This window comes from Belonocnema kinseyi, chromosome 8 (genome assembly GCF_010883055.1).
Source record: "Belonocnema kinseyi isolate 2016_QV_RU_SX_M_011 chromosome 8, B_treatae_v1, whole genome shotgun sequence".
Lineage (NCBI taxonomy): Eukaryota > Metazoa > Arthropoda > Insecta > Hymenoptera > Cynipidae > Belonocnema > Belonocnema kinseyi.
Genome location: NC_046664.1, coordinates 34,676,692 through 34,690,990, shown reverse-complemented (window position 1 = coordinate 34,690,990; position 14,299 = coordinate 34,676,692). Strand labels below are relative to the sequence as shown.

At 24.5% G+C, this 14,299-nt stretch overlaps 2 protein-coding genes across 2 annotated transcripts in view; one reads left to right on the top strand and one right to left on the bottom strand.

The window, feature by feature from the left end:
• LOC117178079 (ribonuclease Oy-like) overlaps window positions 1-1,988 on the top strand; it is a 10,216-nt gene extending 8,228 nt beyond the window's left edge. The window contains exon 3 of the mRNA XM_033369309.1: window positions 1,424-1,988. Coding sequence (XP_033225200.1) covers window positions 1,424-1,591 — 168 coding nt within the window. The 3' untranslated portion in view covers window positions 1,592-1,988. The remainder of the gene's footprint in view (window positions 1-1,423) is intronic.
• LOC117178078 (UBX domain-containing protein 1) overlaps window positions 1,863-14,299 on the bottom strand; it is a 23,234-nt gene continuing 10,797 nt past the window's right edge. Inside the window, exons 5-7 of the mRNA XM_033369308.1 lie at window positions 11,937-12,186; window positions 5,717-5,897; window positions 1,863-2,209 (exon numbers count right to left, since the gene is read on the bottom strand). Of these exons, the coding sequence (XP_033225199.1) occupies window positions 2,160-2,209; window positions 5,717-5,897; window positions 11,937-12,186 (481 nt within the window). The 3' untranslated portion in view covers window positions 1,863-2,159. The remainder of the gene's footprint in view (window positions 2,210-5,716; window positions 5,898-11,936; window positions 12,187-14,299) is intronic.

Here is a 14,299-nt window from a genome sequence, read left to right as displayed (position 1 = left end):
TATTCCACCCGTTAGTGAGATTCCAGGTTAATTACAGACTCGAAAAGCTTTGGAAAATGGTTCACAAAAAAAAAATAGGCACGAAAAGTCACGTTTTTTTTTTGTTTAAACTGCATTTTGGGATAGTAAGAAAATTTTTTGAGGAATTTCATTGGCACCGTCGGAAAGAGGAGATCTTAAGCAATAAAAATATATGTGTCTCAATTTCTTCTAGTGTCGAATAGTCTTAGTTATTGGCCGTTGAAAAGCAGTGTACCGGTAGTGGCGTTTTGGCCGTTTAAGGGTTAAATACTTTCTACAATTTTCAGAAAATCCTGCAAATTTTAGAAAATTTCTTTACAATTTGGATCTATAAATAAAAATTGAACAATTGAACATTTTCTTAAGATTCCTAGGAAAATTAAAAATAACTTTTCATTTTGAAAAATTATTTCAAGAGAATATTTAAAAAGTTTTTCAAAGATTTAAGCAAAATTTTCAAAAAAGATTCTAGAATATTTTAAGAAAACTTTCTAAAATTTGTATGATAATTTGTAATTAATTTTAATAAATAAATTAATAAACTAATACTTCCGAATGGAAAAATTTCTGAATAATAAAATTTCCGAGAAATAAAATTAATAAATGCTAAAATTCTGGAGAAAAATTGGACTCAATTATCGTTATTTTAAATTCAAAGAGTAATTTCAGAAACTTTAAACATTCAAAATAATGATGTGTTATAGAAATATTCAATGATTGTATTTTTAATAATTTAATAATATTTACTGAACAAATTTATTCATTGTTTAAATTTGGGAATATTAAAATTTAGGAATTTTCTAGCTCAGATATTTTATAATTCGGAAATTTTGTGTCGAGAATTTTCCAATACGGGAATTTTCGAATTCGGCTATTTTACTATGTCAGGAATTTTATTTTTTAGGATTTTTCAGTTTTTTAAAACTACTAAATACCTCTTAAAATTACTTAAATTGTTTCTACAAATGTTCATTTGTAAATTATACATCAAAATTTTGAAATTTCACTTACAGGTTTTCTATGTCAAAAAATTCAGTTAATGATTCTTTACTTTTAAATATTTGGTTTCAATTTACTTGTCTTAAATAAAAATTCAAATTTTGATAAATATTCAAAAATTATTATTCTTCTTTTTTAATTAAAATTTCAAATTGAATGTGTTAAAAATTGAATATTATAGACTGAAAATATATTTTTTATTTAATAAAATCCTTTGATTAAGAATATATTATTATAAAGTTATTTTTAAGTTGAAAATAGTCTATATACTTTCGGTCACACCTTCACATTTGTTTAATGAATGTTTTTCCCGATCTAAAAAAATTCCCGGTTTCCTGGTCCAGCGGCCACCCTGTATAAGTAATAAAATTGTTTGAATTAATGTTATATCTTTTTCCAACAGAAAACTCACGTGTCCTACATATTCGAGATAAGAATATGCTTTGACAAGACACTTAAATTAGTAGACTGTGACGGAATCGTAGGCTTCCCCACCGATTGCAGTCATTCCGAAGACGTTATTTATCCAGGAACAGTACCACAAGAATTCAGCGTCGTCCAAATACAATAATTTTTCTTTTAGCTAATTGCCAATTACCTATGTTAATTAAACTAAAATAAAAAATACTCTGTTAATCTCACATCGCTATCAAATGAAAAAATCATCGGAAATTATCAGGATTATTTCAAAACAATTGTAAATATTTCACAAAACTAGAAAATAAAAATGTAGCCTAAATTTTTCTTTTTAGGAAATATTGAATCAGCAATATTTATTTATAAGTAGACTTTCTAAATTTGAAGCACGTGGGAAAAAACGGGAATTGAAGACTCGAATTAGATAGGAAGAAATTACCGAAGATGTATTTTCATCGCGCTAGATACAATTTGTGAATCAGTATTCAATATCTCTATGAGAAACAGGCAGAAAGATAATAAAATTTTTTTACAATCACCGATAAACGAAACTCTTGACTTTTCTTTGGATTCCTTTTTTAAAAAAACTCCTTTTTACATATAAAGTCGCGGCAGATTTTTAGTCTAGTTAAAAAAAAATTAATCGATGGAACGAAAGTTTCTTAATTAATGTCGCTTAAAAACTAATTTTCTTAGCTCACAATCAGCGGCAGCATCTCTGATCATTCTACTGCTTTTTTCTGGACAATGATTACGGCAGAAGGAACTAAACCTATAAATAAAAGAATTATTAGATCAAGTTTTCACAGGAATAAAGAGCTCGGGTCGGCTGAAAATTAAGTTAAATTTAAATACGAAAATCTGCTTTAAGAAAGTCGAATGGATTTTTGAAAAAAAGTCCACAAAAAGTCACATCAATTTTTTTTTTTTTTAATTTTAACAATAACCATTCGGCTTACTTATTTACTTGGATTATTTTCAAATGACAGAAGTTTATAATTTAGATTAATTTTGAACATCAAGGATATTCTTCAATGTGAACATTTTCAACTTAATATTGCTTAATAATTTAGGCTTTAAATTTGAAACTCTAGAATTTTACTACGAAAATAGAGAAATTAATTCTTTTCAATGACATTAATATGGATACAATATTGATTCATATGAAACACTTTAAATTCCTAAGATCTGAAGTCAATATATATTGAATTTTCAACTGAAGGAGATGAATTTTTAACAAAACAATTGAGTTTTTACGTTTAAAAAAATTAATCGTTTATAAACCAGTTCAATTTTCAAACAAAAAAAATTAATTCAACCAAACAGTTGTATTTTTAGGCCAAACATACGAATTAAAAAAAAAACAGTTGCATTATTAACCTAAAATGTTGAAATTAAAAAAAAAAGATTTATTTTCAACAAAAAACAGTTGAATTCAGCCAACAATTTTTTTTCAACAAATACAGTTAAATCGGCTTCAACCAGAACAGATTAATTTTCAACTAAACCGTTGTGATTTTTAACTAAAAAAGATACAACAACAACAGTTAAATTATTAACCTGAAAAGTTTAAATATATCATTCCCAACCAAGAAAGATGAAATATTTTTACCAAAAAAAAACCAAAATGCAACGAAATACATAAGTTTTCAACTAGAAAAGATCAATTTCAAACAAAAAATATAAAAGTTCAATTTTCAATTAGAAAAATAATTTTCAAATACAAAAAAATTCTAACCAAAACTAGAATAGTTAAATTTTGAGTCAAAAAATTATTTTTCAACAAATATGTGCAACTTTTAACCATAGAAATGATATTTCAACCAACGAGATTATGTTTCAAATAATGAGATTACTTTTTTACCAAAAAATAAGAATTTTCAACAAAGTAGTTGAATTTTGAATATAAAAAACGTTTTTTAACTTCAAGGATAAATCATCCACAAAAAAAGATGAAAAACTAGTGTAATCCTGAACAAAAATAGATTAATTCTCAACCAATTATTTTAAATTTCAAGCCAAAAAGATGATTTTCTAGAAGACAGTTTAATTATCAGTCTCAAAAATTGAATTTCCAATAAATAAATCATTTTTAACCAAATAACTGAATTAAAAAAAATTTCTTTAACTAACCAGTTGCATTTATAACCAAACCGTCGAATTTACAACCAAACAGTTGGATTTTGAATCAAAGGAGTCGAATTTTCAACAAAATATATGAATTTTTAAACAAATGGTTGAATTTTCATGAAAAAAAGACGAGCCCGTTAGAAGAAAGATTAATTTTCGATAAAAAGTTCGGTTTCAACAAAAATTTGACGTTTCTATCCAAAAGAGAAATTTTCAATCGAACAAGATGAAATTCCTATCCACAAGGACGAATGTTCAATAAAAAAATTAAATTTTCAACTCAAAAACCGTTGAATTCAAACAAATCCGTCAAAACTTCAACCCGAAAATATGAATTTTCAACCAGTTAACTCCAAACTATCAATTTTCAAACAAAAAATGGAATAGTTCCAATTTCTGCAATCAAACTTAACTTTTAACAAAACAAACAAAAAAAGAAATTTCTACTAAATAGTTAAAGTTACAACCAAGAAAGATGAATTTTTAACAAAAAAATTCAAATTTGTAGCAGGAAGATGAATTTTCAACCGAAAAAAAATTAATTTTGATGCAAAATTAAATAGTTGAATATTCCACCATAGAAACAATAAATTTTCAACAAAAAATCGATTAGTTACATTTACAGTGAAGAAAAGTAATTTTAATCCTCCCCACCCCACCCAAAAGAATTTTCGACCAAATAGTTTAATCTTTAAAAAATAAAATAAACTTTTAACAAGGTAGTTCAACTTTCAACAAATTGAATGTTCGACCAAAAAAGATGACTTTTTTAAAAAAATAGTTAAATTTTTAAAATAATAGTAGGATTTTCTTTTAGGGTAACAACAAAATTTAAAATTATTCGAATTTCAACGTTTTTCACTTTAAAATATCCAACTGCTAAGGCTTGCAATAAAAAAAACTTAAACTTTGCATACGGATTCACGAAATTAGAAATTGTTCAATTTCAAACGCTATTAATTAACAAATTTTTAAGTATAATGCTTTAATGAGAAAATATTTCATGTTTATAATAATTAAAATGGTACAATTTGATTCTAGTTTTGAATTTCAATTTTAAAAGCTTCATTTTGGTAAAAATTGAAAGTTGAATTTTTCGAAAAAGTCGAAAGAAGGAAAAAGAAGTCACACAATCCGATCCCTGGGAATATTAAAGTAATTTTAATAATTAAAAAAATGGTTTTTATCAAATAATTATTTATTAAATTTTTGTTTCAATTTAAAATAACAATAGTTGCAAAATATGTTTCTGAATGACATTTTTTTTGCAAATTTCCAAATTTTGTTCAGAAAATTGTATAAAGTTCGGAAAAGATTTCAAGAGAAATTTCTTCTTGCGTATGAGGCGCACGTGTTTTTAAATTTAATTTATGATACAAGTTTTATACAATTATTGGTATTTTACATTCAAGCAATAATTTTTTTAAACTTTAAATATCTAAACAAAAATTTGGATAAAAATATTGGACTATTGTATTTTTAATAAAGAAATAATATTTATTTTAAAAAACCACCATATCTTATTAATCAAGTTTAAGTTAAAAAAATAAAAAATTAAATGTTTAAAAAATTTTAATTTAAAGTAAAAAATTGCAAATTAAAAGTTAAATTATTTTAATTTAAAGTTCCAAATTAAATAAGTTAAAAGGAAATATTTTAGGAGTATTTGAAATTTAATAAAAGCGTTTAATTATGAATCTGCTGATTCCAAATCATTTTAAAACTGAAAAAAGTTGATCAAGTTTTAATCTGACGCTTCATTAATTTAAATAATAAGGCTTCCGAATTGAAAAATTTTAATTTTTAACGTGAATTCTGTAAATTTTTTAATTCTGAACAGATTGAGAATCGTTTTGTAAAATCAATTATTCTTCAATTTTTAATACTCGAACAGTAGTTCTGACTTTAAGTCTTCAAAGCTGTATTTTAATATTCTTTAAATTGAAAACGTACCACTAAAAATGAGGACCTAAAATGTGAAACTTTTAAAGTCAATGATTTTAAAATTACGCATTGTAAACTAAATGATTTCATAATTGAGAGGTGAATTCAGAGGAATTGAAAAAAAAATTAGAAGGGATTAAAAATAATATACTAAAAGTTTTAGTGTCCATAAAATTAAGGTATCAAATTACGAAATAATTCTCACCGAGAACATCGAGAGGCGTCTCGTAGTCATCCTCTGTGAAGACTTTTTTGGGAAAATTCGTCATTAGATTAAAAGGACCGATGTCGTCTTTTCGGTTCATGTCGATGAAAAGTCTCACTGCAGAAAGTTGTTCCTTCGACCCGAAACTTTGCATCAAGGTTTGCCCATTCGTAAGTCGTATCTAAAAAAAAAATTTTATCAATGAATTTAGTTCCACTAATTATATTAACAGGGTGTCCAAAAAATGTCAAATTCTGAAGAAAAAAAAATCCCTGAAAATTACAGGATTTTTAAGGTATCGCATTTATTTTAAACAATTCTGGCCCAACGAACCCTCCAGAGAATTACAACAAAAAAACAGGAAAAATTATATAATAAATTCTGTTTAGTAAAATGAATGTGCAGAGTGGCCGTTTTAATCGACGAAATAAATTCCCGGTCCTTTCTCGGCTGGCAAACATTTTTCATGGTCAATGAAATTTTAAAAATAGAACACTAAAGCTAAACAATTTTCCACTTGAGGTAATAAAAACTGAGCTGCAAATGAAAGCACTCAAAGTGGAACTGTTAAATGTTGAACTTTTAAAACTGAAATTTAAAAGTTTTTAATCAATAAATGTTGTATTCAAATTGCTCAATAATTTAAGCGTATAAAATTGAAGGTACTAACATTTTTCCACATAAAAAAATATAAATACGCGTTATCATTTTGAATGCTCTAAATTAAAAAATCAATCAATGAACTTTAAAATTATATAATTTTAAGGAATTTTAAGCTAGAAACATCATATATTGAAAAATTGAAAAAATTTTAGCTGAACACTTCTTAAATGAGAAATTCAATTATTTTCTTTTTAAATAGATTAAACATCCTTGGAAAGCTTCAAAATTTTATTTAAAAATCTTGAGAAATCTAGAAGTTGTTATCAATTCGTTTTAAATTATTATCCTGCAAATTTGAGAAAATTTCTTTACAATTTTGATGTATAAATAACAATTGAACATTTATTATTTGTAGGCGAAATTTGAGTAATTTTAAGAGATATGTAGAAGTTTTGAAAAGATTCAAACTTAATGTAAAACTGAAAATGATAGCCTAATATAAAACAATATGTAGATTTTAGCAAATTAAAAAAAAATTAGAATTTTTTCAAGAATTATGAAATGCTTCAAAAGAATAAAAACATGTTCTAAAAATTCCTAGGAAAATTAAAAATAAATTTTCATTTTGAAAAATTATTTTAAGAGAATATTTAAAAAGTTTTTCAAAGATTTAAACAAAATTTTCAAAAAATATTTTAAGAAAACTTTCTAAAATTTGCATGACAATTATTTTTTATCTTTTTAAAACTCCTAAATATCTCTTAAAATTTCTCAAATTTTTTCTACAAATGTTGACTTGTAAATTAGACATCAAAATTTAAAAATTTCACTTAAAAATTAAGCATTTTTCAAATACAATAATTAAAATTGTAACGTTCAAATTTGAAAGGCTCTTCGAAATTTTAACTATTCCAGGCTTTCTAGGTCAAATAATTCAGTTAAAGATTCTTTACTTTTGAATATTTGGTTTCAATTTACTTGTCTTAAATAAAAATTCAAATATTGCTAAATATTCAATACCCTTTTTTTTTAATTGAAATTTTCAAATTGAACGGGTTAAAAATTGAATATTTTCGACTGAAATAATATTTTTTAAAAATTTTAATCCTTAAATTAACATTTGTTTAACGACCGTTAAGTTTTATCGTTAAAATCTGAAAATTATTCAATTTTGAACTGATTTAAAATCGTTTTGTCAAATCCTTTTTGTTCACTTTTTATTACTTAAAGTACAGATAAATTTAATATAATTTATTTATTTCAATAAAAATGTTTTTTATCCAAAATTTTCAACATCAAAGGCTTTTATTTTTTATTTGTTCAAGTCTTTGAGAAAGCATTTAAAAATTCTTCAAATTAAAAATGTAAGCTTAAAAATAAAAATTTGAAATCGAAAATTTTTGAAGTAAAACAATTTGGAATTACGTATTGTAAGTTAAATAATAGCATAATTGAAAAACATAACAATTCAACTAATTATTTGAAAACTGTTGAAATCGAACGTGGACAGATTTTTCTTCTACAAATTTGTAAAATTCCCGGTAAAGATAATTCAGTTTCTAACAAAAAAAATCATTTTTAACAAAATAGTTTCATTTTCAATCAAAAGAGATTTTTTAAACAGAAAAGTTGCATTTTTACCCAAAAAGATAACATTTTTACCGGAAGGGATAGCTGTTAACAATCAAACAAAAATTTAACAAAAAAGTTGATATATTAACCCGAAAATATAAATGATCAACAAAATAAAAATCAACTTTTAATCAAATGGTTGAATTTTTAAGCCAAAAAAAGTTTTTTATACGAAATATACGAATGTTTAAGCCGAAAATACGAATTTCGAACGAAAAATTAAATTGCAATCAAACAGTTAAAATTTCAACAAAATAGTTGAATCCACAGCCAAACATTAATTTTTAAATAACGAAAATATGAATTTTCAACAACAAAAATATTTTTTAACCAGAAAGGTGAATTTTGTACCTAAAAAGACTAATTAAAAAGTAGCTAAAATATTAATTTTTAATTAAAAAGTTAGTTTATTCAAGAATGTTGAATCTTTAGCCAAACAGATTAAGCTTTAACCAAAATTTTGCTTTTTTATCTCGAAAATGTGAATAGCTTAAATTTTGAAGACAAAAACACGAATTTCTACAAAACAGTTGAATTTTTAATCTGAAAATATGCATTTTCAACAAAAAGTTAATTTTCAACAAAAGTTAAATTTTGAACATAAAATTCACATTCAAGAAAATAGTTGAATCTTCAACCAAACTGATGCTTTTTTATCTTGAAAATGTGAATTAATTTTCCACCAAACAGTTAAATTTTTAACTAAATAGATGTAATTTTAAAACAAAAAGACGAATTTTCTACAAAATAATTAAATTTTTCATCCGAAAATATGAATTTTCAACAAAAAGTTAATTTTCAACCAATGAGTTAAATTTTGAGCTCAATAACACACCCTCACCAAAAAATTCATTAAGATTTGCAGGTTTTCCGGATGTACCTGGTTAATTAAAAGAGATAAATAACATAAATATTACAAAAAAACGACGTTTTAACAAAACACATGAATCTTTCAAGCAACTAGTGTGAATTTTCAACTAAAAATGATAATTTTTCAACCAAAAATTGAAAAGCTGAATTTTAAATTACCAGAATTAATTTCTAACAAAAAAAGACAGAGTTTAAAAAAGACTGTTCGATCTTGCCTCAATAAAATAAATTTTTACCAAAGTAGTTCAAGTTTTGACCAAAAAAGATCAATTCTCAACGAAATATTGAAACAGATTAATATTCAACGAAACTGTGGCTTTTTTATCCCGAAAATGTGAATTTTCAACAAAAAAGTGCAAATTCAACAAATTAGTTGAATCCTCAAACGACCTGATTAATTTCTAAGAAACAGAAACATGAATTTTCAAGAATAAAAAAATTAAATTTCAACTAATCACATTTTTAACCAAATGGTTGAAATTTCAAAACAAAAAGACGACTTTTGTACAAAACAGTTGAATTTTTAATCCAAAAATATGAATTTTCAACACAAAAATTGATTTTCAACTAAATAGTTGAATTTACAACCAAAAAATAAAAATTTTAAACCTAAAAGACGAAATTTCTGCAAAACAATTGGAATTCATAATCCGAAAATATGAATTTTAAACTAAATAGTTGAATTTGTTACTAAATTGTTAAGTTTTTAAGCCAAAAAGGCGAATTTTTTACAAAACTGTTGAATTTTTAACCCGAAAATATGGATTTTCAACAAAAAGTTCATTTTTAACCAAATATTTAAATTTTCAACAAATAGTTCATTTTCAACCAAATAGTTGATTTTTCAAGAAAATAGTTATTTCTTCAATCAAACTGATTCTTTTTTATCCCGAAAATGTGAATTTTCAACAAAAATTTCGATTTTAACAAATTAGCTGAATTCTCAATCTAACCAGATTAATTTCTAGAAAACACAAATATGAATTTTCAACAAAAAAATTATTTGCAAACAATCAGTTACATTTAGTTGTAATTTTAAAACAAACAGACGAGTTTTCTACAAAATAATTAAATTTTTTATCCAAAAATATGATTTTTCAACAATAGCGTTAATTTTCGAGGTTTTCCAGATTAACCTGATCAATTAAAAGAAATAAATAACAAAAATATTACAAAAAACCAAGCAAAGTTTTAAGAAAATACATGGATTTCCAACCAACTAGTTGAATTTTTAGTTACAAAAATTAAATTCTAACAAAAAAAAGCAATTTTCAAAAAGATTGTTCGAACTTGCATAAAAAAAGGAATTTTTAACAAAGCAGTTCAATTTTTAACAAAAAAATGTAATAATTGAACTATCCGCTAAAAATTTTCAGCTCTAAAAATGTAACAGTATTTTTAAGAAAGACTTTTCAACCAAATAGTAAAACGTATAATATTCAACGAAACTGTTGCTTTTTTATCCCGAAAATTTGAATTTTTAACCAAAAAATATAAATTCAAGAAATTAGTTGAATCCTCAATCTAACCTGATTAATTTCTAAGAAACAAAAACATGAATTTTTAAGAATAAACAAATTAAATTTTCACTAATCACATTTTTAATCAAATGGTTGAGATTTCAAGACCAAAAAGATTAATTTTCTACAAAATAACTAAATTTTTTATCCGAAAATATGAATTGTCAACAACAACGTTAATTTTCAACTAAATAATTGAATTTTCAGCGGAATAAGACACCCTGACCAAAAAGTTGACTGAGATTTCCAGGTTTTCCAGATTAACCTGATTAATTAAAATAGATAAATAACAAAAATATTACAAAAATACGAAGTTTTAACGAAATACATTGATTTTCAACTAACTGGTTAGAATTTTCAACTAAAAACGATCATTTTTCAACAAAAAATTGAAAAGTTGAATTTTCAATTAGAATAATAACATTGTAACAAAAAACCGAGTTTCAAAAAGATTGTTCAATCTTGCATCAATCAAATTAATTAAAAATATGAATTTTACAAAAATATAAATTTTCAACAAACAAAAAAAACACTATTTTCAACCAATCAGTTACATTTTTTACTAAATAGTTGAAATTTCAAGACAAAAAGATAAATTTTTCTACAAAACAGTTGAATTTTTTATCCGAAAATATGAATTTTCAACAACAACGTGATTTTTCAACTTAATAATTGTATTTTCAGCGCAATAATACACCCTGACAAAAAATTGAAATTCCCAGATTAACCTGATTAATTAAAATAGATAAATAACAAAAATATTACAAAAATACGAAGTTTTGACAAAATACATTGATTTTCAACTAACTGGTTTGAATTTTCCATTAGAATAATAACTTTCTAACAAAAAATCGAGTTTCAAAAAGATTGTTCCATCTTGCATCAATCAAATTAATTAAAAACATGAATTTTTCAAAAATATAAATTCTTAACAAACAAACAAAATTATTTTCAACCAATCAGTTACATTTTTTACTAAATAGTTGAAATTTCAAGACAAAAAGATAAATTTTTCTACAAAACAGTTGAATTTTTTATCCGAAAATATGAATTTTCAACAACAACGTGATTTTTCAATTTAATAATTGAATTTTCAGCGCAATAATATACCCTGACCAAAAAATGAAATTCCCAGATTAACCTGATTAATTAAAATAGATAAATAAAAAAAATACGAAGTTTTGACAAAATACATTGATTTTCAACTAACTGGTTTGAATTTTGCATTAGAATAATAACTTTCTAACAAAAAACCGAGTTTTAAAAAGATTGTTCCATCTTGCATCAATCAAATTAATTAAAAACATGAATTTTTCAAAAATATAAATTCTTAACAAACAAACAAAATTATTTTCAACCAATCAGTTACATTTTTTACTAAATAGTTGAAATTTCAAGACAAAAAGATAAATTTTTCTACAAAACAGTTGAATTTTTTATCCGAAAATATGAATTTTCAACAACAACGTGAATTTTCAACTAAAAAGTTGAATTTTCAGCTCAAAAATACACCCTGACGAAAAAATGTCTCGAAATTTCCAGACCCTGATTAACTAAAAAAGATAAATAGGGAAAATATTAGTAATTTTACACACTTGGAGTTTAGTTTCGTTGTAGTCTTTTCTTGCAGGTGCACTGGGACTAGCAGTGGGACTCGAAACGATAGGTGAAGTCGCAGGTGGAGTTGTAGGAGAAATTGCTTGATTATTCAGCCCAGCAGCCTTAGCTCTTCTGGCAGCTTTATCTGCTTCAATTTGGATTTTAACCCTCTCACGAGCCTTCCTCTCCTCTTCTTTTTCACGCTTCCTCTGCTCCAGTATCCTCTGCATCTCAATTTCCTCCAATCTTTAAATAATTAAAAAAAAACATTTCAGTAGAAAAATATTATGTTATTAACTTTAGTATAGTTGGGCAGAATCTAATTCAGACTTTACAGCCAAAATTCTATTAAGACTTTAAATAAAATTAATCTATATGTACCACATTGAATTTAACATTAAACGCTTTGAATTTCTCGAATTTCGAGTCGAAATATATTGCATTTTAAATAAAATAGTTGAATTTTCAACCAAAAAATATTAATTTTCTACCACAATAAATGAATTATCAACAAAATAGTTGGGGTTTCATGTTAAAAAGGCAAATGTTTTAGAAAGCAGTAGACTTTTAAACCGAAAAATATGAATTTTTATCAAAAAGTTAATTTTCGAACAAGATAGATGATTTTTCAACCAAATAGTTAAATTTTCAATAACAAAAAAATTGATTTTGTATCAAACTATTGCGTTTACAACCAAATAATTGAACTTTCAAACACAAGTGTCGAATTTTCAACAAAACGATTGGATTTTTAAACAAAAAGTTTGGTTTTCAATTTACAGAGATAAATTTTCCACGAGATAGTCGAATTACAAGAAATTAAACTTTAACATAAAAATGTCGCACTTTTAACCAAATAATTGAAGCTACAAGCTAAAAGGGTGGTTTTTTTAGAAGACAGTTGAATTTTTAACTAGAAAGATACATTGTAGATAAAAAAAGATTGAACTTCAACCAGAAACAATTATATTTTCAACCAAATAGTTGAATCTTTACGCCAAAAAGTCGAATGTTTTAGAAAACATTTGACTCTTAAACCCAAAAGGATGAATTTTCAATAAAAATGTAATATTCGAACAAGAAAGATACTTTTTTGAATTTGAATTTTCAATAACAAAAAAATTTATTCTGAACCAAACTATTGGGTTTACAACCAAGCAGTTGAACTTTCAAACAAAAAGTCGAATTTTCAAAAAAATGATTCGATTTTTCGCCAAAAAGTTGAATTATCAACTTACAGAGATAAAGTTTCAACCAGATGGTCGATTTTTCTAGAAATTAAACTTTTAAAAAACAGTCGAATTTTAACCAAATAATTGAGTCCACAAGCCAAAAAGATGAATGTTTAAAAAAACAGTTGAATTTTCGACAAAAGAAAAACAATTATTTAACAAGATAGTTGAATGTCCAAAAAAATAATTAAATGTTCCAGATCAACAGTACAATTTTTAACCTAATCTTCAACAAACAGGGAATCTTCAACCAAATTATTCAATTTTTAACTAGAAATATTAATTTGCAGGTCAAAATAGAAAAGTTCTATTTCCAGTTCAAAAAATTAATTTTTAACAACCAAAAATTCCAAATTCCAGAAAAATGGAATAGTTAAATTTTAATTTTAAAAAATTAATTTCCAAATAAAAAACGAATAAAAAAACAGTATAATCTTGCATCAATCTAATGAATGAATCACTTACTAGTTCAGCTTTTAACCAAAAAAGATTAAATCCCGACAAAAAATGTAATAATTGAACTTTAAACTAAAAATTTTGCGCTAAAAATGGACTTAAATCTTCAGTTAAGAAAATTAATCTTTAAAAAAGACGAATTTCGAACTAACAGTTCAATATTCTACTAATACAATTACTTTTGTTACAAAATAGTTCAACTTTCAACAAAGTAGTTGAATCTTCGTTAAAAAAAGATGAGTTATTAATAAAATAATTAAATTTTCAATCAAATATAATAATTTTCAACCTACAAACATAAATTTCCTACCAAATGATCGACTTTTCAAACCAAACAGATTCAACACGTCAACTAAAACAATTGATTTTTCAACCGAATAATGTAATTGTTTAAAAAACAGTTGAATTATTTTAAAAAATGACTTTTCAGTCTAAAGGGACGAACTTTCTGTTCAAATAGACAAATTTAAAAAAAAAAAACAATTCTATTTTCGACTACGAAAGATGAGTTTTTAAGAAAAATTTTGAATTTTCAACAAAATAATTAAATTTTCAACCAGATTTTGCTGAATTATTACCAGGTGTATACATATGAAACCGGTATTGCCATCTAGCGGCCAGTAGGCACACTTGTAGGCACTGTCGGAACTTACCATTTGTGCTAATTGGCG